This window comes from Erigeron canadensis, chromosome 4 (assembly GCF_010389155.1).
Source record: "Erigeron canadensis isolate Cc75 chromosome 4, C_canadensis_v1, whole genome shotgun sequence".
NCBI lineage: Eukaryota > Viridiplantae > Streptophyta > Magnoliopsida > Asterales > Asteraceae > Erigeron > Erigeron canadensis.
The window spans coordinates 7,637,821-7,663,390 of record NC_057764.1 but is presented as its reverse complement, the minus strand read 5'-3'; the positions used below and the strand labels follow the sequence as shown (position 1 = coordinate 7,663,390).

Sequence of the window (25,570 nt, the reverse complement as noted above, 5' to 3'; positions counted from 1 at the left end):
ATGGAATCTTTTAGTAGTTACTTTACAACTAGGTCTAAATCCCGGGAAAAACCCGGGGTTGTGGAATAAAGTTTTATTAAATAAAATTGTAACGATTTTATGTTACTAAAAATATTTCCTTTATTTTAATTGGGTTTCAAAAAATAACATACATAAGAAAAAGTCCACTAAAAAAAACCGAGATGAGTCTAAATAAAAATCTATTGGGCCTGTGAAAACTTAAAATTTAGAAAACTGCGTGAAAATAAAAAAACATTAACAATAACCCGTCTTTTTTTATTGGTAATCAGAAATCATAAATGAATAAATGCACTAAAAAACCATCGAATACCACACCCGATCAAATTAAAACGCTACATCTGTCAAAAAAGAAAATAAAAGGAAACACAGTTATTCACAAAATTGGAAAAACTTCCGTTATGGGTGATTACAATCAAGTAAGAATTTTCTTTTGCTCCTATTGCAATATTGTTCTTTGTTGCTTTTTTTTGAAATTTTTTTTTTAATATGATTCAATTTTTAATAATATTTTCAACTTTTTTTTGTGTAACGTGTGATTAGGGTTTTGCTTATTTAAATATTAAAAGTTTGTTTGTGGATATTATTATATAAATTTATCAAAAAATTTTGTTTGTATATTGTTCTTTGCTGCTTTTTTTTGAATTTTTTTTTTTTAATATGATTCAATTTTTAATAACATTTTCACCTCTTTTTGTGTAATGTGTGATTAGGGTTTTGCTTATTTAAATATTAAAAGTTTGTTTGTGGATACTATTATATAAATTTATCAATATTTTTTGTTTGTATATTGTTGTTAAATATGTTATATTTTTGTGTAATGTGTGATTAGGGTTTCCAAATACTGTTTAGATCTACCGAGAGATGAAACATATAAAGAATCGGTGGTAAGTCAATTACACCACTGTAATAAGTTAACAACATAGTCTCCCCAAAGTGTGCATTTGAGTATTACACCACTGTAATTCAGGGTAAAAAAAAAGGTAATTAGTGTGTGATAAGTATGAACAATGGTCTAAAATTTGAGTGAACACTAATTTATAAGTATGACCTTAAATCTTTTAGATGAAAGATGAAACGCTTGCTTTCTTTGCCACTTGACGACTTGAATATATCAAGATTTCCACACCAAGTTATACAACCAATAACATCTATTTAAAATATAAAATGGAAAAGGTTGATTTAGTTTGTCAGCTATAGATGTATATAAAAACTTTAAATTAGAGTAAGATATACTTACCGACATTCGACACATCCGGATCATGTGCCTTAGAAACATTGATTTCTTTAAATAGAACAAAAGCAAAACCATAAGGATGGCCACTGAATGAATGAACAACATTGACTTCGGTACACTTGTAGAAATTTAGCTTCAATTTGTTTTTAACTACAGGATATTTATCATCGGAAACACCAACACCACATTTGTTGATCAACAAAACAAAATCTTTTTTTAAAAGGTCATCAAATTTGGGTATCAACTCTTTCTTAACACTGGCTTGAACCTTGGCACCCTAGATGAGCAGAAAATTTAAAGTGAGGTTAAAGTTAAAACTGATTTGGATGTTTGAACATCGGAAAAAAGGTAGAAATTTGGTTACCTTCTCATCAATGAAAACCATATCAAGACAATATATCTGGATCCAACGTTTGATGATCCTAACTTTCATGTTGACAAAGTCTTTCTTAACATCCAGTTGATCAACATAAGTGATGTTTTTGTTAGACATTGTTTTTAAAAGAAATAATAAAACGGAAGAGAGGGAGGAAGAGAAAAGATTTGGGTGTACGGAATTGTGAAAGATGTTTTAAAATTCAAAAGGTGTGTATCTTGAATCGAAAATCAGAAATTTGAAAAAATGAGTGTGTGTATCTTCAATCGAAAAACAGGACATGGACATAAATTAAGGGGGAAAAAATAGGCGGGATGTTTGAAAGTGAAGTTCAAAATATTCCGTTAATCCAATTAACTTTTGCTGTTAAGTTATGTTAAAATACACACCAAAAGCACTTTGAAAAACACACGAATTACATAAGCACAACATCATCTGAACTAACGTGGCTATGCTAGGAGATTGACAACTCGGATTGGTGATGTAGGTTGGGTAATCTTCTTTAGTAGTTTAAGGAGATTATCAATAATCTTAATGTTTTAGCCTCATATCATTTGGATCGAGTGAGACAGCTTGTTACACTTATCATTAAGTGTCAAGTATTCTTCAAGCTCACTTCAACCCTAAGCTCATACTCATATACATCTCGGGTTGCTATCTTCAATCTTTGTTTTCAAGGTTAATTGAATGCTTCATTGATGTAGCTTGAGAGATACAATCATGTGGCTTCCAAAATGCTTTGTGTTTTCAATAAGCATATGAAATAACTAGACTAAATGTTCAAAATTACGCTTGCTTTAGCTTGGAATACCCTAAAAGATACTATATAGTTTGAGCTAAACACATATACACACGTAATATTAAGGGAAAATTACCTAAATGGTCTAATTTCAAAGTGTATATCTTATTTTGAACACCTATAAAAATTTTTACCAATTTGATCAATATTTTCTTACCATCTAACCTTTTAAGTAAGAAATAAACTACCCAATCAAATCATACCAAATGATATGATAGGGAAGTATAACATGTTAAAACTTGCACCACAATATAATTATTTTTTACTCAAAATATATTTACTGGTTTCTAGCGAATTGTGTTTACCCAGCTCAAATATATCAACAAAATTCCAAATTGTATGGTGTGTTTGATCATCCCAATTGCAGTGATCCTAAAACCCATCGGTAACCCCATAAAGCTCCATGAAATAATGAACACAAACTAATTCACCAAATAATGAAGTTAAGTCTTGTAATTGTTTTTTGTGACACAACATGCTCTAGTATATATTATATTTTTTTTTGTGTATACAGATATAGGGATTATGGCATCGGAGAGTAACCAACTATGACTCAATGGTTATGTAATGTATTGACCTTTCAAAATGGCTATGTGATGTAATAACCTTTCATTTTTGTTCTTTTTATGTAGTGGTTGACCTGTTGTACAGGTAGCCGGTTACAACATTAGTTTTATTTTTGGAAACATCTACATGGCATGATGACTTGGTAAATATATTTGATTATAAATCAGAAAACATTTAATTATACTCATAATTTATAAATATATATATATATATATATAAACACATATAAGAGGGACGTATATTCAAGGCCATGTGCAATCTTTAATGGCTTTCTCAAACTGGCCAAGCAAGCAGTACGATTACGTAGCAACACAGAGTTCAAACTCACAAATTATTTCAATAATCATTCCATTTTTCAAACACACTCAGGTCAAACTCAGATTTAGTCAAACTCAGACCCAAATCTGTACTATTATAATTATTATTTTGGGGGTTAACAAATCATAGTGGATTTCTTTCGATTTCAAGATTCCAACATATATGGTTCAAAATGGGTAAAAAGACTGATATTAGACACAGCAGCAGCATCCACAACAACAACAGCAGATTCCGGCAACACCAGCAGATTCCGGCAACCGTAGCAGATTCCGGCAACCACCACCAGATTCCGACAGTATTCTTCCAACGATTTCATCATCATCATCATCGTCAATAAAAGTAATCCGATTTCAAGATCTGCAAATCTTGGGCAAAAATCAGATCTGTATATAATAAATAAATGTTTATGCATAAATCATTTTCCCATAATGTAATGGAATGGAATGTCCTCCGTAATGTGTAAAGGTTTAAATAAATAAATATGTTAATATATTAAAATTAATATAGATATAAATAAATAAGTCCACGTAGGCATTAAGGGTTGACTTGGCAAGTGACGTGGCATGACAGGGCATTTACCAGGTATAACTTGGATGTTACTCGGTAACATACATGAAAATAACAAAAATGAAAGGTTATTACATCACATAACCATTTTGAAAGGTCACTACATTACATAACCATTGAGTCATAGTTTGTTACACTCCGATGCCATAATCCCACGGATATATGTAGCATGTATAATCCAAGCCAATACTTATAATTGTCTTTATCGTTCTTCCATCTTTTTAATCTACAAAGTTTTAATTTTACGTAGAAATATCAATTGGTACGTGGTTGATGATGGTCATTCAGTTAAAGATTGAAGTTAAAGGACTTAAAGAAAAATATTGAGATAATTATATATCATGTATTAGTGACACTTGGCATAATTTGATTGGATAATTTTATCTCCTACCATAAATTTAGATAGTAAGTATTCATTGACCAAATAAGTAAAAAATTATGAAGGTGTCTAAAATAAGATACACACCTTAAAATTAGACTATCTAGATAATTTTTCCTAATATTAAATATTTCGGGGTAAAGCTTAGGTAAAAAGTACAGTACCTTAAGACCATGAGGAGTAGCTTGTTCCCACACTCTTTTTTCGTGCGTAACGCCTGGGAACGCCCCCGGAACGCCCGGTCTCGGCCCCGGGGGGCGTTCCCCTTCCTTAATTCGTGAGCCCCGTCCGTTTTCTAACGCGTTACATTTCTAGCTTTCTCTACCTTTTTGGTGGTCCCTCTGAATGTTCGGCACTTCCAAGAAAGAAAAAAAAAGCTTTTGACATTTTTTTAATTCCCCAACCTTTTATATATACACTTTACTATATTTTAATAATAAAATGATTGCCCCTATGGCATTTCTCCACCCTAAGGGAATGGGGGAATGTCCCTCATGATTAGGCTATGACACATGTCAAGTAAGGAGTGGAAGAGGGTCATTCCCTTAACCCTCTACTCCTCATAGTCTAAAGATATCAAATTTGAGCTAAACACGAATACTTTAAAGATATCTAGTTACACAGACACACATGTGTAACTAAGTTACACTAGACATTATATATATAACAATTCAAAAGTGAACTACTACAGTAGGGGCTCCAATGGCTTAGTCGGCTACAGTAACAAGCTTAGTTACAATTCCCTTACACCTTTCTAAACAGTAGGTACAGCTCATATAGTATACACAATATATATAAATAAAAATAAAAACCAAATTATAAAACCAATTAATCTTTTTTAACCACTGCTGGTAACCACCACTCATCTTCTCTCACCGTAGTTAACAATCCGAAAACAACCACCATCAGTAGCAATCATTTCGAAACAATCAACGCAAACGTACAACTACCGCAACTAACCACTATCGGTCTCCTTTCACCACCGTTGACAATTACCGAGAACAATAACTCTAACTGTAATAATCAACGGGAACAACCGCTGATCTCTTTTCACCGTCGGGAACAACCACCACTGAACAAGAATGATAATAGATGTGTTGATGATGCCTGTGCTAAAAGGGTTGACTTGCTTTCTTCATAATCTTAGAAATTTATGCTGTTGATTGATAATTTAAAACCGCCGCCGCTGTCCCTCCTCTCATCACCGCCACCGTCATACCTTTGGGTTTTTCGATGACCCGGGGTCACTGTAAGGCTAAAAGAATGATAATAGATACATTAGATAAGAAAGAAATTCTTTTCAAATCGAACTAATATGTAGGTATGACTGATAGAACTTATCAAGAAGATGAATATGAGTTTATTTTAAGAAAAGAAAAGGGATACATCATGTTAGAGTAGGTAAATAAAGACATCTGATGGAATGAAAGTTGTTTTGATGTGTTGTTAAAAAAGTGAAGATAAATGAGGACATCTGGCAATACAAATAAAAAAACTAAAATACCACTAAAAAACGGTGGGTGAGTATATGGATTTGTTTATGGTTTTTTTGTTTTTTGTGGGTGGTTTTTTTTTAGCTATATAAATTTTGTTTTTCAAATAAGATAGAGTAATACTCTATTAGTTAAATCATATATATTGTCAAATCTTGATGAAAATAGTTGGCAAAAAAGTGTTGTAATTTGAGTCAATCGGTTAGTCAAAAGACATAACTATTGTGTCAAAGAGTATGAGTGTTTTAGTTTTACCTATTATGTTAGTTAAACATAACTAATTAATGTGTAACCTGTATGGACTAAAGCTTAATGTCTCTTTAACCATTACATTTTTTTTTTGTCTCCATTTCATGTTTCGCATCACAATGTACGTATTGTATATTAATAAAATAAAACAAGATGAAAACATTTGATAATGTGAAAATCTTAATGTTAATATAAAATAAATAACGCATGAAATTACGATATACATGTAAAGACTTTAACCCCAGGCAACGCGGGGGTATTTAACTAGTTATCATATATTGCACTTTTGGACTCTATAAATAAATATTGTGTAAGATAAAAAGGATTAAATATATTAATGAATTGGTGGTGACTTACCCTTACATATTTTTTAATTAGATTTGACTGTAGTGTGTCGAATAGTAACTCCAGTAACTTGTTATTTTCTTTTTTACTAAATATTTCATTTTAAGGAAAGTAAAATCAAACTTAAAAATTTCAAAAAATAAGGTATATGAGAAAAAGGTGTATCAAGAATTTGTTGCTTGTGCCTTGTGGTAGTCATCCGATGCCACTTGTGTTTGAAAAAAAGGAAAAAATAAAAGAAAAAGAAAAAAAAAAGAAATCTTTCAATTTGTTGATACTCCCTGAAAAAATCAACCCTCTGCATCCCCCCGCACGCCCATCCATCCAAAATCCAATCAATCTAATCCACCACACCAGTTTGGCTTCCAAAATTCCGTCTTGGATGATTAATCACTAAACCCTGTTGTTAATTACTACTGATAGATGAACAATTTAGTAAAACCCCTTGATTATTTATTAAATATCATCGATAAGCTGAGATCATCATCATCATTATTATCATCTGGACCGCCCACATGGCCGTATTTAGTGGCGGGAGTGTTTGTATTCATCAGCTTGACCCTTTCAATATACTTGTTGTTCGAGCATCTCTCTGCTTACAAGAATCCAGAGGTATTATTATTATTATTATACATAATTCTATATGTATGTATACCTACATACATGTTTCCTTTGACTGATTGTTTGATGTTTGACTTTGTTACCAGGAACAAAAGTTTTTGTTTGGAATCATAATCATGGCACCTTGTTATGCTGTTGAATCTGTAACCCCACCTCCCTTGTTCTTTTCTTTCCCTTTCTTCTTTGCATAGATAGATATAGATACATTTAACCTAGCTCTCAAATGTTAGTTTGCTTATTGTTAGTTTTGTTAAATCCCTGTTTGATGTACTGCATGTGTGCTTCTTTTCGGTATTGTTTAATTCTTTTTTTTTTTTTTTTTTTCGGTATAACAATTATCCCGAAGAAAAAAAAGGCAACAAGCTTCCAAGTTACAGATTCACCACCTGGACTTCTTGTTGGGCGGATTCTAATTTTAAACACAATACAGACTCACCTAGTGTTATAAAATTAGCTATCAAAGATCACCACTTAATTATGCCACTTATTAAGTTAGCAATGATATATCGTCTGGAGAGAAAAATGAACCAAAAGAACCACCTCTTTTCCATATAAGTTTGGATACATAAGATGGTAACGAAAAAAACTGCTCTCCCCGCTTTGTGACTACACTTTTGGAATTGGAAATAACTACCATGACTAAGTCAGAACATGTGCTAAAATACAATACTATATTAAAATATAAAGCAACTAAAATAACTGGTGTAGAACATAGTGAAAGACTTCAACACCCTAGGATCACTTGTCTGCACTTTTCCATTGAATTAGATTAACCCAAGCTTGTATTTCTTGTTCTTGGCTTGCAGCTAGATCTGGGTCTGATTGAGTTTCACTTGGACCATCGAATTGGCTGGCAAGCCTATCTGTTTGTATCGTCAAAGTAGGTTACAAACAGATGAACATCAGATATTGAATTTTGAACAACATATGACAAATTGGTGTCTCAATTTGCACATATACCATTTGTATTTACTAAACATTATACTATGCATGAATGGGCAATGTTCAAGTAGACTTGGAAAGGCTAGATAGTTTAGCTTTATAGAAAACGGCCAAACATTTATCTTGCAAGTCATCAATTATGTTGATCGATATAAATATTGAGCAAGATATTTTAGAGGAAAATCACATAGAAAAAACCTACGATGTTCATCATGTAGAAATGTTTTTTCAAAATAATCTCTACCCCTAGTAAAAATTATCTTCATATGATCAATCCCGTCGACAAGGTGGAAAGAATATTTGAAATTCTTAGCCAAGCTATGCATAATCCCTATTCATTGAGATCTAATTCAAAGATCTATCTGTCTAGAATTCTCTAGTCATTGAGGTCTAATGTGACTAATGTGACCTATCTATCTTGAAAAGTGTGGATTAGATTAATGTGACCTATCTGTCTAGAGACCTCTAGTCATCGAGATCTGATTCAAAAATCTAGACAGACTTTCTATCATATGCACCAAACAGCCAGCTGTAGTAAACTCTGTTTCAAAGTATAAAAGATATGTAAATTTGCAGAAATGGTAGGAAAAAAGAACTAACAAAAATTGGTTGATTTATGTGGGAAAGCTAGGCCGCCCTGTCTACACAGGATTAATTATCGTTGATTTAATAAAAGTTTGGCCGTTTGGGTTTTATTTTTAACATGAATGAGTTGAGGGCTTGAGGCATGATTTTTATATTAGCTATTTTCCAAGCAATATTTACCATAAGTTGTTTTAACTTTAGAGAGAGAAAGTTTGACTGTTGAGACAACAAAATAAATTTCGGATAATTATTGAAATAGGAAAGAGGAAGTGTTTCTTAAAATTACTACATTAGTATTGTTTAATCACCTCATTGGGTATGATCTCAAAAGATAATTACCTTGATAGTTTGGAGGCTATAGTTCGTAGTAAAGTCTTACAAATAATACTGTATTGCTTAGGAAGATGAGATCAATGTTAGTTCTCCATATTTATGCAATTTTATGTTATGATCCGAGCCATATGCTGTATATAGTATTCTTAGAACTCATTTTTGCAGTTTGTGTCACTCTTGAATCCATCAATTAGTGTTGATATTGGGATTCTGCGAGATTGCTATGAAGCTTTTGCGATGTATTGCTTTGGGAGATATCTTGTTGCATGCTTGGGTATGTTTTTTCTGACTTTCTTAAAGAAGGTAGTAACCTTCATCTTGAGTTTCTTATATATATATATATATATTATATCATCGGTTTTTTTGTGGGAGACGGGAGACTCATAATATGGTTAACATTTTAGCTGCTGGTTTATAAGGAAGCTTGTAGTGCCCTGTTAATTGAATTTTGTTTCTCTAATCATCTTATTTCCAAATAAATGTTTGCTGTTCATCTTATTTTGGGCCGAACCTTCTTGTGCCCTCACTGTTTTTCTACTCTCAAAATTTAGTTTTTAAAAGTTAACATATACTAGTTTATCATTACACATTTGTGTAAGTTTTTTTGCGGGTTCACGTATATTGCTATCTGTGGTTATAGTTTTCTTATTCATTTGTTAGGGGGTGAAAACAGGACAATTGAGTTCCTAGAGAGGGAAGGACGTGGAGGACCAAAAGCCCCGTTACTAGAGCAAAGTCATGAAAGTGGTATCGTGAAGCATATATTTCCAATGAATCTCTTCTTAAAACCATGGCGGTTGGGTCAGAGGGTTTACCTAATCATCAAAATAGGAATTGTACAGTATGTAAGTTTCCTCATACGGAAAAACTAATGTCTGCTCATTATAGATTTTAAGTAATCTTTTAGTTTTTCTCTACAAGATCTGATCCCGTTACCAATGAGTAACAAGATTTCTGCAACAGATGATTATCAAGGCTGTGACAGCTGTTCTAGCAGTCATTCTTGAAGCATTTGATGTATATTGTGAAGGAGACTTCAAATGGGGTTGTGGGTAAGATATCATCTTTCTGCTGTGTCATATCTGCCAAATGCATTCTAAACAATGAAGAGTTGACTAACATCCTTTCTGAAACTTTTTAAATGTGTAGGTACTCTTACCTGGCTGTTGTTTTAAATTTTAGTCAGTCATGGGCACTCTATTGCTTAGTTATGTTTTATGAAATTACTGCAGAGGAGCTAGCTCATATACACCCTCTGGCCAAGTTTCTAACATTTAAGTCGATAGTATTTTTGACCTGGTGGCAAGGTGTGCTTATTGCTCTTTTTTATTCATTCGGGTTAGTCAGAAGTCCAATAGCTCAGACGTTACAGTTCAAATCTAGTATCCAGGATTTCATTATCTGCATTGAGGTAATTATCTTTGATCACGTCTGATTTCCACCGTCTGTAATTTTTGATCAACTTACTGTTGTACTACTGGCTATACTGTTTGGTCATTGGATATGATTTATTATAATAGAGTTACCTTTACACATCTTCCATCTCCTCTATGCTTAATCACATGGCTCTAGTTGCCAAAGTCATGCTAATTAATAATAATATAGACATTTTTCCCCCTTTTTCAGTCTTTTTGTAGAACCCTTCAAACTACTCGCTGAGGTTCTTGTAATCTTTGCGCTTCTCAATCTGATCTAGTTGTTTTTTTTGTAGTGTGTATATGTATATATATATGAAACTAAATAAATTTTGCACGGGGAATGATCTATGTTTTTAATGGTCGAATAACGGTTGACCACCAGTATTTGATATATCGGTTCTACCGGTGGTATAACGGTTATCATAATATTATGCTATATTTAATTATATATATATATGTAAAAATTCCAAAATAATTAATACTTTACACTAATATTAAACTTAAAAGTCAAGCTTAAAATCATTTGAAACACGAAAAGGAAAGAGCTGCTGTGTACTTGATAGAAGCTGCTGATGGGAGCTGCTATAGATCGATCGATTGATTGAAAATTAGGGGTAGGACATGTTTTTCTTCTTTATCTTGTGTTAAAATAATAGATGGATCTGGGCTTTTATTTAGTTAGTAGTATGGACTATTAAACAACAAGGTATTTATTAGTTTTGGGCCCAAAAAAAGGGGAAAAGAAAAAAATCTGTTATAACACCGTTACAACCGAAATATCAAGAGCTAAATATCGGTAAAATAACGGTAAATACCACTGTTAATAACGGGACCGTTATTTTAATCGTTATTTTGGGGAAGGACTGAGAACCGTTATACCACCGTTATAACACCGTTATTAACAACATAGGGAATGATAAGCAACTATAGAAATTCACCCGTTAAAAATGTCAGAGTGGGAATAAAATGTAACAGAAATTTGAGTTTTCTTTATTCTTTATTTAGTAGTTTCAGTTCTTTTTTAAATCGTGATATTTGCATAGTATATAAAACTTCAACCTTATGACGTTTTTGTGTTAATCCAGTACAGATGGGCATTGCTTCTGTGGTTCACCTATATGTGTTTCCCTCAAAACCATATGAGCTAATGGGTGACCTTTTCAAGGGAAATGTCGCAGTTCTTGGAGACTATGCATCTACTGACTGTCCTGTAGACCCTGATGAGGTTAGGGATAGTGAACGACCTACAAAACTACGTCTCCCTCAACCTCATGATGATGTCAAGAGTAAGACTGCCATTAGAGAGAGTGTTCGTGATGTTTTTGTTGGTGGCGGTGAATACGTAAGTTTTCTTTCTTACTTACTGATTTTATATAAATTGTTTTTTGGCTTGTCATGCGTATTACTTGATAATATATTGCATAAATAATATGGAAAGTTAAGAGTACGTGAATGATAATGTGCGTATTAACCTCAACAAATCATTATTGCTGAATACTTATGAGACGTGAGGGTGTCATAGACACTATGTATGTCCATCTCCCCTATCAGTATTTCCATCATATCTTATTTTGTTATGCATGTTTCTACTGGGGGTGCCAAATGCATCACATCTCTATCCAAATGTTCGGGGAAGGTCCAAACAATACAATTAGTTTTGTTTCCGCATTAAACATCTTAAAGGGTCAATTGTATATCATATCATTTTTTTCTTCAGTGGGTAAATTGTCTTTGATTCATGTCAAATTTTAAGATTTCTTTTTGTCGCTGTATTGTTGAGTTCGCGCTCTAGTTTTCACCTTTTCATATTATATCTGCACTCAATGTGCTTTCATAACCGTAAGCGGAGCTTCCGCCTCATACAAATCCTCTAGTGATGGGTGTATGTACTTCCTACAAAGTCAACTTAGATATGGGTTTAGCTATGGTATTCTCTCTCTAAAGTCTGGTTCTAGACTTAGTAAGTACCATCATTTGGATGAACAAGTGGCTACTCAAAGAACTCATAAAGGATATAGATTATATGTAGTCTTAACTTGAGAAGATTCGAGATACCTTTCTTCTATACATGTTCCATTATTAATTTTTTCTATCAAGTTGGGTTCGGCTTTTTGCAACAGACAAGTATGTGTCTTTGACTAATATCACCCGTAAGTTATCTTTTGGGCAAGTGTGCAACTTTTATTTTTGTATAATGTAAGTATTAAGTGCTAGAAACTCACCAGGATTTGAGTGATAACAAAACAGATATGGTCTGACGATATTCACGTAAGGCCTAGAAAAATCTTCTTATTTTTTTACGCCGAATGGTTTATTCTCCCCTCTATGTTGTTTTAGCCTTAGCAGCAGATATAAGCTGTTACATTTCTTTTGACTCACCAGTATATCTAGAGGGTAGAGTACTGGTCGTAGTGCGAGACTTTATGGTTGCTGCATATAAATTCTGAGTATAAAATGAAATATGTGCATACCAACATATTCTCTGATGTGGCGAGTTAACTTTTCTAAAATATGTTTAGTGCTACTTGGTCAGAGGCACTCCCGGTTTTACCCAAGGTCTTGAATTCGATCCTTAGGGATGGCAAAACCTTGGGGTTTTTCCCTCTGAATACTTGTAACGGCTCATGATCAACATCTCATTGTCTAGGGTATGTGCAAGGCTTCACCATTATACGGTGAGGTTTCCCCGATGTCGTATACCGACTGAATGTTCGGGAAAAAAAGTAATTTATAAATTGCGTTGTTAAAATCTAGCCTACATAACACATAACAATTAAATTGCAGAAGAAATTTGATAACTATAGTTATCTGATTATATGTATTTAACTTGAAATCTTTTAGTTTTTAGACATTAGGTGCATCAGGACTCAAGAATTAGGATTGTGGGTTATATTGGTGCTGATTGACTATTTTTAGTATGGCTTTCTGGCATAATTTGATTTCCTTGTACAAGCTCAGATGACAAGGGATATCTAATTTATGCTTTATCAGTTAATTTATTTATGAGAATAATCTTCAGAGTTGATCTTGGGTAGATTAGACAATGTGTAAATGAAACCTATGACCAGACAAGCTCGGTTTGTGTCATGTTTTAACTGGTGCGAAAGCAAGTTGAACCAAAAATTCTGTTTTACACAATATATGTAACCAAGAACCAAGCACACAGTATTCTACTTTGCTTTACTGGTTTCTACTGTTTGAACAATTTCTGCACACTCTTGAAAGAAGATGTCAGATGAATCAGGATTAAATCGGCTGTAATCTAACCAGAATTAATAGGATATGTGAATTGTACAAACTATAGAGGGGTTGAAGATCAGTGTGTTGTAGAAGATTAGTTTTTATAGAAGAGAACTATGTGAGCATGGGAGATTTAGACTAAGACAACTTGAAATCTGTTGTGTTGTATACCTAGAAGATCAGGAATGAATATAATTGTTTTCCTAGTTGAACCATGGAGAACTACAATAGAATAAGTAGAAAATCGTGCTTTTTAGTGGTCAAATAATGTTGTTGATGGCCTTGTAGAAATAATGCTACTATGCAACAAAGGAATGGGTGTACACCACTAATTATTTTGCTGTACACCACCAAACATGCTTGACAATATTGTACAGTACAAATGTACAATACCTTAAAACATGTTTGGTGGGGTACGGCTAAAAACGGTGGTGTATGGATCATCACCTTTTTCTTGTTTCAATGGGGTTACACCAAGCAGTCATTCAAGCCCTTGTCATTCTATCCTTCTTTTACAAGATTTTGAAGGATGTGGATGATGATATGCCATTATTCTTGTTTGGGAAAAGTTGGAACTATGTTGAAATACGTTGCTATTAATTGGTTTTGATAGCATGAAACAAGGCACTTAATTAGCGTGTGTATTGGGAACAAATAATGTAGCATGTCTAGATGAAATCTGTTATCTTAAATTAATAATAAATGATGTTGAGGAGATTGATTAGCGTAGTCATAGCCTTTTAGGTGAAAATCCGGTGAAATGAGGTGTTTTATTTTAGGGTTAAGTATTTGGGAGTGTATGAAAGAAACTTTAATCCGGTTCATTGTATGTAACTAACGTGCTAATCGTGTGCATTGTATGTATTCGACCTATCAAATACTTACCAGTGGCAGCTTATAATGGTGCCACATATACCCGGATACATACAATGCACAAGATTACAGGTTGATTACATACACTGAACCGAATTTAAATTTCTTCCATACAATAGAAAAAAAAACTTAAGTTACATACACTTCCAGATACAATCACAATTCACAAAGTATCATTAAAATTTAAAGGCAAGTTTTAAAGGAAGACCAGTTACGAATTTATATGGTAGAATGGTGTTACACTAAAAAATATATATGCTATATGAGTCAAAATAACAAGTCCAATACTGTGGTGAATGTGGTGATACACATAAATGCATACGTTACTACTTGCAGAAATAATCATTGGAAGAAGGCTGGTGGCTTGGATTGAGAAACCGACTCAACTGCACGAGAATACGAGATAGTGTGATTACTTTCATTGCAAACTGTTTATAACCCGAGATCTATTCAAAACACTAAACAATGGGTCAAACACTCAACAGTTTAACACTGAAAACTTGGATCGGTTTCGGCGGACCCGGATTGGGTTTTGTATATAGCAAAATAATGTTTTTGAAATTGTATGTGTTAAACTTCAAAAGTTCAAATTTCGTAGATTAGAAACATAAACTTACACTAATTTAGGATTTTAACAAAAGTTATAATATTAAATAAAAAATAATTTGACCAAAGTTGACCTGAGTGACCAAGGCGGACGAGCTAGACCAAACTTGACGTGAGTCTGGGCTGTTGACTGATTTGTAGTCCGATTAAGCTCAACTTGACTTGTAGAGGATCCGATCCGCAATCCGAGTCCAAGTTCTCAGCCGAGTCGGCCCAGTTTTACAAGACTGGGTGTGCGTTGACCAAGCAAACTTTTGAAAAAGATCTATAAATAATTGTGCATTAAATACACTTACATCAGTGCAATTATAATCTAAATGTTTGAGTACATTGAATTAGGGCTCTATGCATTACTGTACAAATATCGCTGACTCTGCTACCTAGGTGACCGGTTTGACCCTCTATATTTATAGCTAAAAAACATTCATTTGATCCATATAATCTGTTTGGCATACACATCTGTAGTATTTTTCTTCTAAATACTTAGCTGATGTAATCATTTCTTACCTCCGACCACAGATAGTTAATGATTTGAGGTTCACCATGACCCAAGCTGTAGAACCTGTAGAGAAAGGGTTCACAAGATTCAATCAAAAACTGCACAAGATCTCCCAAAACATAAACAGAAGAACCAAAGATGATAGTTGTCTCAACACTTCACCAAAGAAAAGAATAATATCTGGAATTGATGATCCCCTTCTAAATGGAAGCTTTAGTGACAGTGCAACCACCAAGAAAAAGAGACACCGTAAGAAGTCAGGATATACAAGTGCAGAAAGCGGTGGTGAAAGCAGTAGTGAGCAAATGTATGGTGGGTATCAGATTCGTGGACGTAGGTGGGTTACAAAGGAGTAGTTGGTTAATGAAAACTCAGGTTTATATCAAACTCAAGATATTGGAGAATAGTACATGTAAATTCATCGTGTCATTCTCATATATCCGAAGGTTGAAGAGAGCTTCTGGTCGTGATTTGGGTAAGAATGAAGTTGATCGTGTATTTATTTGTAAGTAGCCATTTGGATATAGTATTTTCTGGGAAAGGGCTTTTTATTTAGAAGTGTTGTAAAGCGTGGTTTATGGGCAGACATGGCTGCTTAACAATCCATGTTTTATGTATAAAAACATTTGGCAGGATTTTCTAGCCTGGAATCCTGTATATCAATACTGAAGAACATTGTACTTTCAATGATCAAATGCTTCCCGTCATAAGAAACCAGTGTAGAATTTAATCTCTTCTGCCGTGTTAATTTAAGGTAGATATTGAGCAGTATGTCGAAATTAGTAAATAAACCCGTAAGGGTTTTTGCATTTGGATAAAATTTAGATGACTTTTACGTGTTTGACACTAGTTATCTAACTTGGTCTTTTTTCAGTCGAGTCTGTTTGTTATTCTCTAGTAGATGCAGGAATCTAATGTGGAAATCCAAAATAGCACAAATCCACTTCTATTTACTTGGCTGGAAGTAACAAACAATGAGTTGTGGCAATGTTTAAATTAGAAGTATGTTGGCTTCTTAGTATTCTGCTCTATGAATCTACGATGGATAGGCTTTAGTGAATTTAAACTTTTAAGATCTGTAACTCCTTTTCTAGTAATAAAAAAATAAAAATGCATGATATGATGAGGCATGAGCTGCTCAACGTGTTTCCTTTTCTTATTACTAATACAACATACATGCTTTAAAACCAAAAAATATTCAGTTATTGGTTGTGAAGATTAAGATTTTAAGTTAATGACAGAATTTAGAAATTCTCTGTATTTAGACATTAAGAAACATTTAGAAACTTCTATTTGTAAATTATTTGTAATTCTAATATTTCTCTTGATTGTATTGTCGCTTTTTACTGCCGTATTTATGTTAATGTACTTCCTAATAATACGTAAACAAGGTATTTCTAGTCCTTTACAAAGAAGATAATTACTTGTATAAAATTGTGATTAAATGTTGAACGCTCTTGGTACCCACGAAGCTGATAAATGTTACTCCTCTGTTGTTGATATAGGTGTTGCCGTGTTGTGAAAGCTAGCGATGAAGGGAAGAGTAGCCAAGCTTAGTCGTACAAGTTTTTTGTACCGATTATAACTAATAGCCATAGAAGTTTCTTTTGGACGTTTGCAATGATTAGCATTTTTGGGTGTAAAATTATTATGTTTGTACCGATTATGTTGTTGTTTGTAAGTTTATTGCATGGTCAAAACTTAATTAAATAGTAAATGGTTGAGTTTTGAACTTCTGATGAAAACTTATATGTATAGGTTTGACGAATGTAAAATGGTTTAAAAAGGTCGTCAAAACAGGACATTGCATCAGGATGGGAAATATGATACCAGGAAAAGAGGGACACGTACTTATCATGACTATTAAATATATGCATCGCTCCTTTTTACATACTAGCTTCTCGTTTTAAAAATATCCCTTTCAGTTTGTTGAGTTGTACATGTACGTACACATTTGAATGAAGGGTTTTTTTTTCCGTAAAAATCAAGAGTTTTATTTAGACACAATGTAAGATGATAAATCCCTTTGGGTTTTCCCTTCTCATTGATCTTAATTTATAGAATTACAAATTACATTTGACTACCTTGAATTATTATATTCGACTACCTCTAAATCTAAACTAATACATAATACGGTTTAATATACCCCCGCAGTCTAAGGCGGAGGATTCCGGAGACTAAGACTGGACCGAAAATCAATGAAATAAACATGCGGTAGCCCTTCGGTAAAGATGTCAGAGAAGTTATGCCGGGATGGAACATGAAGAACACGAACTTGACCGCGTTGAACTTATGAATATCAATCTCGATATGCTTAGTGCGTTGATGCTGGACCGGATTCTCAAGAAGATAAATGGCACTAACATTATCGATATATACTAAGGAGGCGCGACGAAGAGGACAGCCAAGCTCGAGCAATAAATTGCGAATCCAAAATAACTCGGAAACAACATTTGCAATGCCCCGATATTCCGCCTCAGTACTAGATCGAGAAACAACTGACTGACGTTTAGAGGACCAAGAAAGTAGATTGTCCCCCAGAAAAACACAATACCCGGATGTAGAACGTCGAGTATCAGGGCAACTAGCCCAGTCAGCATCAGTGTAAGCAACAAGTGTAGATAAAGAAGATGGTCGCGTCCATATACCCATATCAATAGTCCCTTTAATATAACGCAATATGCGTTTTAATGCAAGAAAGTGATCAGTATGAGGAGCATGCATGTGCATACACACCTGCTGAACGACATACGAGATATCTGGGCGAGTAAAGGTAAGATATTGAAGAGCACCAGCCAAACCATGTAGGATCATCAAAGGGAACACCGGCTTGAGCACCAAGTTTGCCCGCAGTGTCAACAGGAGTAGAAACAGGGTTACAATCTTGCATCATAGCCCGTTGGATAATGTCAGAGGCATAATGAATTTGAGACAAGAATAACCCATTAGAAGAGCGGGTGACAGAGATACCCAAAAAATAACTGAGAGGACCAAGATCCTTCATGGCAAACTCAACGGATAAATGAGACACATGTTATAATAATTTCTCTATTATATAACTTTTGAAAACTAACTGTACTCATAATGTGATATTATTATGAAAGATAATTATGAATTAAAATATAAACATACTTTTGATCATGTATTTGACATTCAAATATATGTATGTGATCATGATGCGGACCCATAACACGCATAGGTTTATTTTTAATCACCTGTCCTATGATAATTAGATAACAATTAAGATTGTTTTCATACTCTTTGATTCTTTGATAACAATTACGATTCTTGACAATTGTAACTTTAAATATTAATACGCAAACCTAATGATGTGGGATGATACATATCGTAGCACACAAATGCCAAAACATGGATTTGGAATGCATGCATATCTTAGGAGATTATTTGTTTTGCATATATTCTAAGGTTTAGAAATTATCTACTTGCCGTGTTCTTAGAATTTTATAATTTGATAGGATTTGGTTGCCTTTCTTGTTTTGAGGAGCAATATTATTTATAGTCTTCATATGTTAGAAAAGAAGACAGAGAGTTTTGATTATTGAAATAGAAAGAACAATGTTCTTGAACCTTTTGGTTCGTTTTTATAGTCTTTGATTATTCATTACGTTCTTGAGCCATTTGATTGCTTCCTTTCCGCATCATTTGGTATTGGAGCTTTGGTTTAAAATGGCTCAACGTGTTTTTGATTATCGTATTCGTAGAATCGCCGAACGAGGCAACGAAAAACATGGTCATGATACACGTGCTCGTGGAGATTGCTTCTACCGTAACCGTAGATCCGCCGACCGAGGCAACGAGATGGTGAAACGTGACCCACGAGATATCTTTGAGATCAAACGGCTCCAACGGCGAGTCCGAGATCTTGAAATACAACACGAGATCAAGCAAATCCGGAAAAGGATTCAAGATATCGAGCTACAACGGGAGACAAAGAAGGAAACCGAATCAAGATACGTCATCCAGGACGATGTGAACGAGGAGGAGGAGTATCCTTCTTTTGATTCCAACCCCCAATTCTTTGAACCAATCTATCCGGTTTTTGTAGCAGAAGAGACACCGAGATTTGATGAAGATGAGGAGTTTGGCTATGCTTCTCTACCCGTGTTTGATACGTATGAAGCAGAGGAATTCGTTGAGGTGTGTGAGAGATCCGAAAAATCAGGTTTTAGAATGGCTGGATCGTTGGAAGTGCTAACTTTTGAGCCACTAATTATAGCAAAATTGACTGGTGACTTGCTAAACATGGGAGATTCTACAAATTTGAGTTTGCAAAATAAGGAGGAAATACGAGTTGTCAAAGAGGGAGATAATCTTAGTAATTCTCGGCTTCCATTTATTTCGGAGATCTCAACTAAAGGACCAAGCACACAAGGTAAGGATATGACCGAAAATAAAGGCTAGACAGTTGTCAAGTATAAGGAAAAAGATAACATAATTAATGTGGATGATGATGATTTAATTGAAAAATCTGAGCATTGGATTGGTGGAAGTAAACGTGGGTATGGAAGTTTTACCATGGGTAATTCATTTATTTCAAGAGAATTAAAGTGTTGCAAAGAATTAAGGACAATGGTTGGGTCGGTGGAGCTTATAGGTGAAGTCAAAAAGTTTATAGTCTCACCATATCATAATATTACTAGCCAAAGAGATGTGGTTGATACAATAAAAATTAAGTCAATTACAGCAGTAGGCCATCAAGTTCAGCTTTGTTTCGTCTCACCTAAGTATCACGAGCATGATGTTATGTTTCAATCCAAGAGGCAAGTAAATTGGAAGCGGTTTAATGTTCCCTTCGACCCTGGTGGTTCTTTTATTCAAATGGATTTGGTCCGCAGGCAAAACTCGAGGACGAGATTTTTCAAAGACGAGGAGTATGATGTGGGATGATACATATCGTAGCACACAAATGCCAAAACATGTATTTGGAATGCATGCATATCTTAGGAGATTATTTGTTTTGCATATATTCTAAGCTTTAGAAATTATCTATTTGCCGTGTTCTTAGAATTTTAATATTTGATAGGATTTGGTTGCCTTTCTTGTTTTAAGGAGCTAATTAAATTATTTATAGTCTTCATATGTTAGAAAAGAAGACAGAGAGTTTTGATTATTGAAATGGAAAGAATAATGTTAGAAGGTTCGTTTTTATAGTCTTTGATTATTCATTATGTTCTTGAGTCATTTCATCGCTTCTTTTCTGCATCACCTAATATAAAAAAAAATTAAAAAATTATGTACTTTTTTGATTTGAGAGATATAATGCATCTTGGATAGAGTTCATATTGACTTCAATTTAGTATTCAAGTAACCCTGTGTTGTAATCGTGTATTGTTCTGTGACCGTTTCATGTTTTGTGATTCCTAATTTGTATAGGATAAAGATGTTATATTGTCATCTGTTATTATGTTTTGGATATGTTTCTAGAGTTCAAATTGTGTTTATATTAAATATTAAACTATATATTAATATTTATAATAATTTATAAAAATTTAATCTAATATTTATTAATAAGTCATTAGGTTTTGAAATAATTTTTTGTAGACAATATTTAATATATTGAAATTTTTTTTAACTAATTAAATGATTGTAAATTTTTTAAAAATTTCTCAAGTTGATGGTTAAAAATAAATATAAATTAAGTATTCAGAGCTAAAAAATGTAAATTATTGTTGTAAAACAAAAAAGTGTAAATTAATGACATTTTTTCTACAAATTAATATAAATACTAATATAATAATATATTTGAATAATGATTATTGGGATTTTTTTATTCATAGTTAATCTAAATGATGACATAAGCGATAGTTAATTTGATGAAATTGAACGATTTGATTAGTTAATAAGTCATTAGTTCAACTATCTTATAGTATACATTAAGAATTAAGATTAATATTCAAAGGTTTACTATATAAATTATTTTTTAATAATAAAAATAGTAAACTAAGTTTTAAAGTATAATAAATTAATACTCCGTATCTAATATTGATATCATAAACTCCCGTATATTGGACACGAGTCTAAATCTAGTTCAAAATTGAAAAGGTATGAGCCATTGATTAAGTTTTAACTTTTATTTTTTACCATTAGATTCTCTTGATAACATCATCATTAACCAAAGAATTAGTCGATAACATTTTTAGTCCCTCATACTTTACCTTTATACAAATAAGTTATTTTAACAACATTATTAACCTTTTTCCTTAATAATGAATATGGTATTACCATTATGGTTCAAAATTTTGTAAATATTTATTTATATGTTAATAGTTTTCAGATACTAAAAAAATTTTAATGCAAAAAATTGTACAAATCCCGGGTGTTACACGGGTAATAAGCTAGTAATGTAAAAAAAAATAAAATTCAATAATGAATCAATATATATATATATATAGGGAAAAGTGAGTATGAGGCTGTTATACATCCAACTTGGGTGAAAAACCCCTCACATACTAATATTTTAATATTTTAAATAAATACATGGCCCCCCATGATTTTTACCTTTTAAAAAAAGGTATGTGAGAGGTTTTTCACCCAACTTGAGTGCCTAACAGCCTCATATTCCCTTCCCCCGTATATATATATATATATATATATATTCACCACAAATGGTCATCAACGATGATCATCTCATGATCATATGATGAAAAAGAATAATATATGTTCTCTATAAACATAGATGACATCCATCCGTTAGAGGTAGTAGTGTCATCTGGCAAAAACGGCTTTGTCCAGAAATCTTCAAATGATTCATCATTAGATAGTAGTGATGAACCACTAGTCGTAGCCACATCATATGAGCTGTTAGATGTTGAAGATGAAGATTGTTTAATGTCTGCTACTGATGATGCTGTTGAAGATAAAACTTCTATTAATATGTCAGATTTAACTTTTCCCTTCGCATCAGAAATCTTTATGTCTTTGTTTCGTTCACCTGTTTCTAGATTTGGGGGTCCATCATTTGAGTAAATTTGTTTAGAACGTTTCCTCAAATGTGTGTGCCAATAGTTCTTAATCTCATTGTCGCTTCTCCCTGGTAATTTTGCAGCTATCATTGCCCATCTACATTTACATCTTATACATTATATCTTGTTGGACAAAATACTTATTATTTATAGTGTTGATCAACTAACTTATTATTTGGATTAAGAAATAATGCAATAATCTTTTACTTACTTTCTGCCTAGAGAGTTATGCAAATTGATTATAGTTTCTTCTTCTTCATTTGTGTAGTTTCCGCGTTTCACACTTGGACGAAGATAATTTACCCACCTAAGCCTGCAACTCTTACCACATCTTGATAACCCTGAACATTCAAATAAAAGCGAAGCAGTAAGTTTAATATACGTACTATATAGTTTTATAGCTGAAAATGGAACCAATTAAGTATAAATATTCACATAGACGCGAACTTGTATGTGTATATATTTATCTATCTTACCAGCTAACTTAGGAAGTTCACGCCAATTACCATGGCCATTTGCCTCAATATATGCTCTCAACTTCGTATCTTCGTCTTCACTCCATGCACCTTTCTTGGTTCCGTTTTTGTCATAATACGGCGTCCTCACCATTTTTCAAAATTTTTCTCCAAGAAACTCTTGTTGCTGGACCTGCACATCGATAACTTTCCTAAACTAACTAGTTGCTTGTATTTATAGTACCACAAGATGTCTAGCTTGTACAAAGAATAATCCCTCGCCAGTTTGACATTATTATATATTAAAACTGATGAATCTGACTATTCTATACTGTTTTTCTTCGTAGTCTTCTTGTGTCTATATTATGTTTTGATGCAACTAGGTTTATAATATGTTAAAATCTAAAAGATAATATAAATTTCTGACTAGAAATACCTAAGTAAGTATGAATAAAAGGAAGACAACCAGTGAAGAATCGGTGAACGTGAGGATTTTCGTGTATCATGACAAATATAAAAACTTGTTTTATTTGTAAAGTCATCGTATAATAGTAAAGAAAAGTGGTAGATTGGCCGCCATTAACCTTTTGCTTCAGGACAAACAATTGTTGGCAATAGTTTTTTTTTATCTAGACAGTCTTTTAAAAAGTAAAGTTTGTTTCCTTAATATTTTTTTCGATGGTTAATTAGATGTTATAGCCTTGAAGGTTACTAAGTTTTTATCACGTGCGTTACACGAATTAACACAAATTTATAAAAAATAATTCAATAAAAAATTAATATAAAAAAATAACTTTCATTGAGGAATGAATATAATTTTTATGAAATTTAAATAAAATGTCAACAAAACACAAAGTATTAAACATTATTACAAAAAAAATAAATAAATATCAAGGGTGGGCACCTAAGCGGAGTGCTTCCCCACTTCTCATCTCTTTTTTCATTATTCTTTATCCTCTCCCCACAAGAAAAGATTGTTTCACCATTCTTTTTCCATCTCTTCCCACTTAAAAGAAGACAAGGAAAAATAAAACAAATAAGGTGAGAGGGTGAGGAAAAACCGTCAACACCATCACCACTTTGCTACCCACCCCATAGGTACTATAGGCGGGTCAGCGTTCCACCTGGTCACCGATCGGTCCCCACCTTGCTACCCCGTACTCCGTCCATCATCAAAAAACTAAACATATAGTATATAAAAACATAAATTCAATTTTTAATACAACATTTTTTGCAGTGACTCGTTATGTAACACAACCAAAAATCATAATGGTTAACAAATTAAAAGCCAAAACGAGATACATTATAAATTACATGTTTTGTATATATTTATAAATAATTTTAACCATCTCACTTTTTAATATAGTAAAGTTGTTTTGAAGGTCACACTTTATTATGTGTTTATATACTCTCTAATAACTTCTTTTAGAGAAATCTTGAATCAGACAGTGACAAAGACGACTATTATAGAGAAAATAATATAAAGAGCATCAACAACTATTATCTTTACTATCAATATATAATAACATATTTTGAAAAAAAAATGTTGGAATGAAAGAGGTGAGATATAATCAGGGATTGCGAGTGGACTCTCTATGTAGACCTGATTAAGAAAACATATTCATCGAATTTGCTCACTCATTATTAAAAATTTGATGATACTTATAATACTAATGAAATTTTTTATAAATAACTCATCTTGATACACGTGGGTTAAAGATAGTTATAAAACTAAGCATAAACCCATATTATATAATTAAGTTATATATATATATATATCTTATTTAATAATTGTTCACGTAATGTACAATTATAAAAAAAATGAGAATATAATCACTTATTCATTATAAACTTAATAATAAAAAAAAGTAAAGTATGTGAACGTATTTATGTATAAACTTAGCTACATAACAATCTTACATTCACTTTTCTTATTTAATTATAATTACTATTATTGTAATGATCAATTGTTATTAACAATTATACATATAACTTACGAAGCACTAACAAATTAAACTTGAGTGTGATAACATCACTCGCATTTTATTTTTTTATTTTTTATGTTTCGAGTAATATGAAGCTTATCTTTTTGCAATAGATTTGTATTGGAAGGTAAAAGTTGAACATAAATTAGAAATTTTATATCCTTAAAAGATATTTTAAAAAAAGAATCATGGTTATTTTTTAGTAGTAATTAGACAAAATCTTTAAAATATGAAAACTTTTATAAATTTAGAATATGTCATTAAGATATATATGTCATAATATATATTATTAATATTCAATATTTTTGGTAAGAAACTATAACTATATATATATCTTTTATATGTAAATAATATATTTTATAAATTTTGGAGATTTTAGACCGTATAATAATTATGTGTTGCAAAAAATAAATAAAAATCTTATTAGATCAAGTGGTTTATGATTCACATTAAAAGTTAGATGTTATGGGTTCTAATCTCGTTTATGACTTTTTAATTGCCTATTTATTTGATAAAAGCAAATGCCCATGTGGCTGCTGATTGGATGATGATTTGTCAAGTTCTGGTAGATGATCAACATATGATCGCCACGTAGGAAAAAGATGATGTGGCGACACCAGAGACATGCCACGTATACGCTTTGAGATAGAGATATATATATATATATATAGAGATTGGGAAT

At 32.6% G+C, this 25,570-nt stretch overlaps 2 protein-coding genes across 5 annotated transcripts; one reads left to right on the top strand and one right to left on the bottom strand.

Moving 5' to 3' along the window:
- Nucleotides 1-6,528: 6,528 nt before the first annotated feature.
- LOC122595591 (protein LAZ1-like) lies at nucleotides 6,529-17,210 on the top strand. Of its 4 annotated transcripts, XR_006323236.1 has the most exons (9): nucleotides 6,535-6,960; nucleotides 7,056-7,112; nucleotides 8,995-9,103; nucleotides 9,490-9,674; nucleotides 9,793-9,881; nucleotides 9,979-10,240; nucleotides 11,338-11,589; nucleotides 15,486-15,940; nucleotides 16,971-17,210. XR_006323236.1 is itself a non-coding variant. In XM_043767984.1 (8 exons), exons 1-8 carry the CDS (start codon nucleotides 6,772-6,774, stop codon nucleotides 16,992-16,994), a joined length of 1,167 nt encoding a protein of 388 aa, XP_043623919.1. In that variant the 5' UTR covers nucleotides 6,529-6,771; the 3' UTR covers nucleotides 16,995-17,210. The 4 variants fall into 4 exon arrangements, 2 of the variants coding, with proteins under 2 accessions (XP_043623919.1, XP_043623918.1); XR_006323237.1 differs by lacking the exon at nucleotides 16,971-17,210 and having other exon boundaries at nucleotides 6,529-6,960; nucleotides 11,333-11,589; nucleotides 15,486-15,655; XM_043767984.1 differs by lacking the exon at nucleotides 15,486-15,940 and having other exon boundaries at nucleotides 6,529-6,960.
- Nucleotides 17,211-22,082: 4,872 nt separating this feature from the next.
- LOC122596921 (transcription factor MYB13-like) lies at nucleotides 22,083-23,057 on the bottom strand. The gene is made up of 3 exons (XM_043769566.1): nucleotides 22,925-23,057; nucleotides 22,660-22,789; nucleotides 22,083-22,545 (listed from the first exon to the last, which is right to left on the bottom strand). Exons 1-3 carry the CDS (start codon nucleotides 23,055-23,057, stop codon nucleotides 22,083-22,085), a joined length of 726 nt encoding a protein of 241 aa, XP_043625501.1.
- Between the last annotated feature and the right edge of the window lie 2,513 nt (nucleotides 23,058-25,570).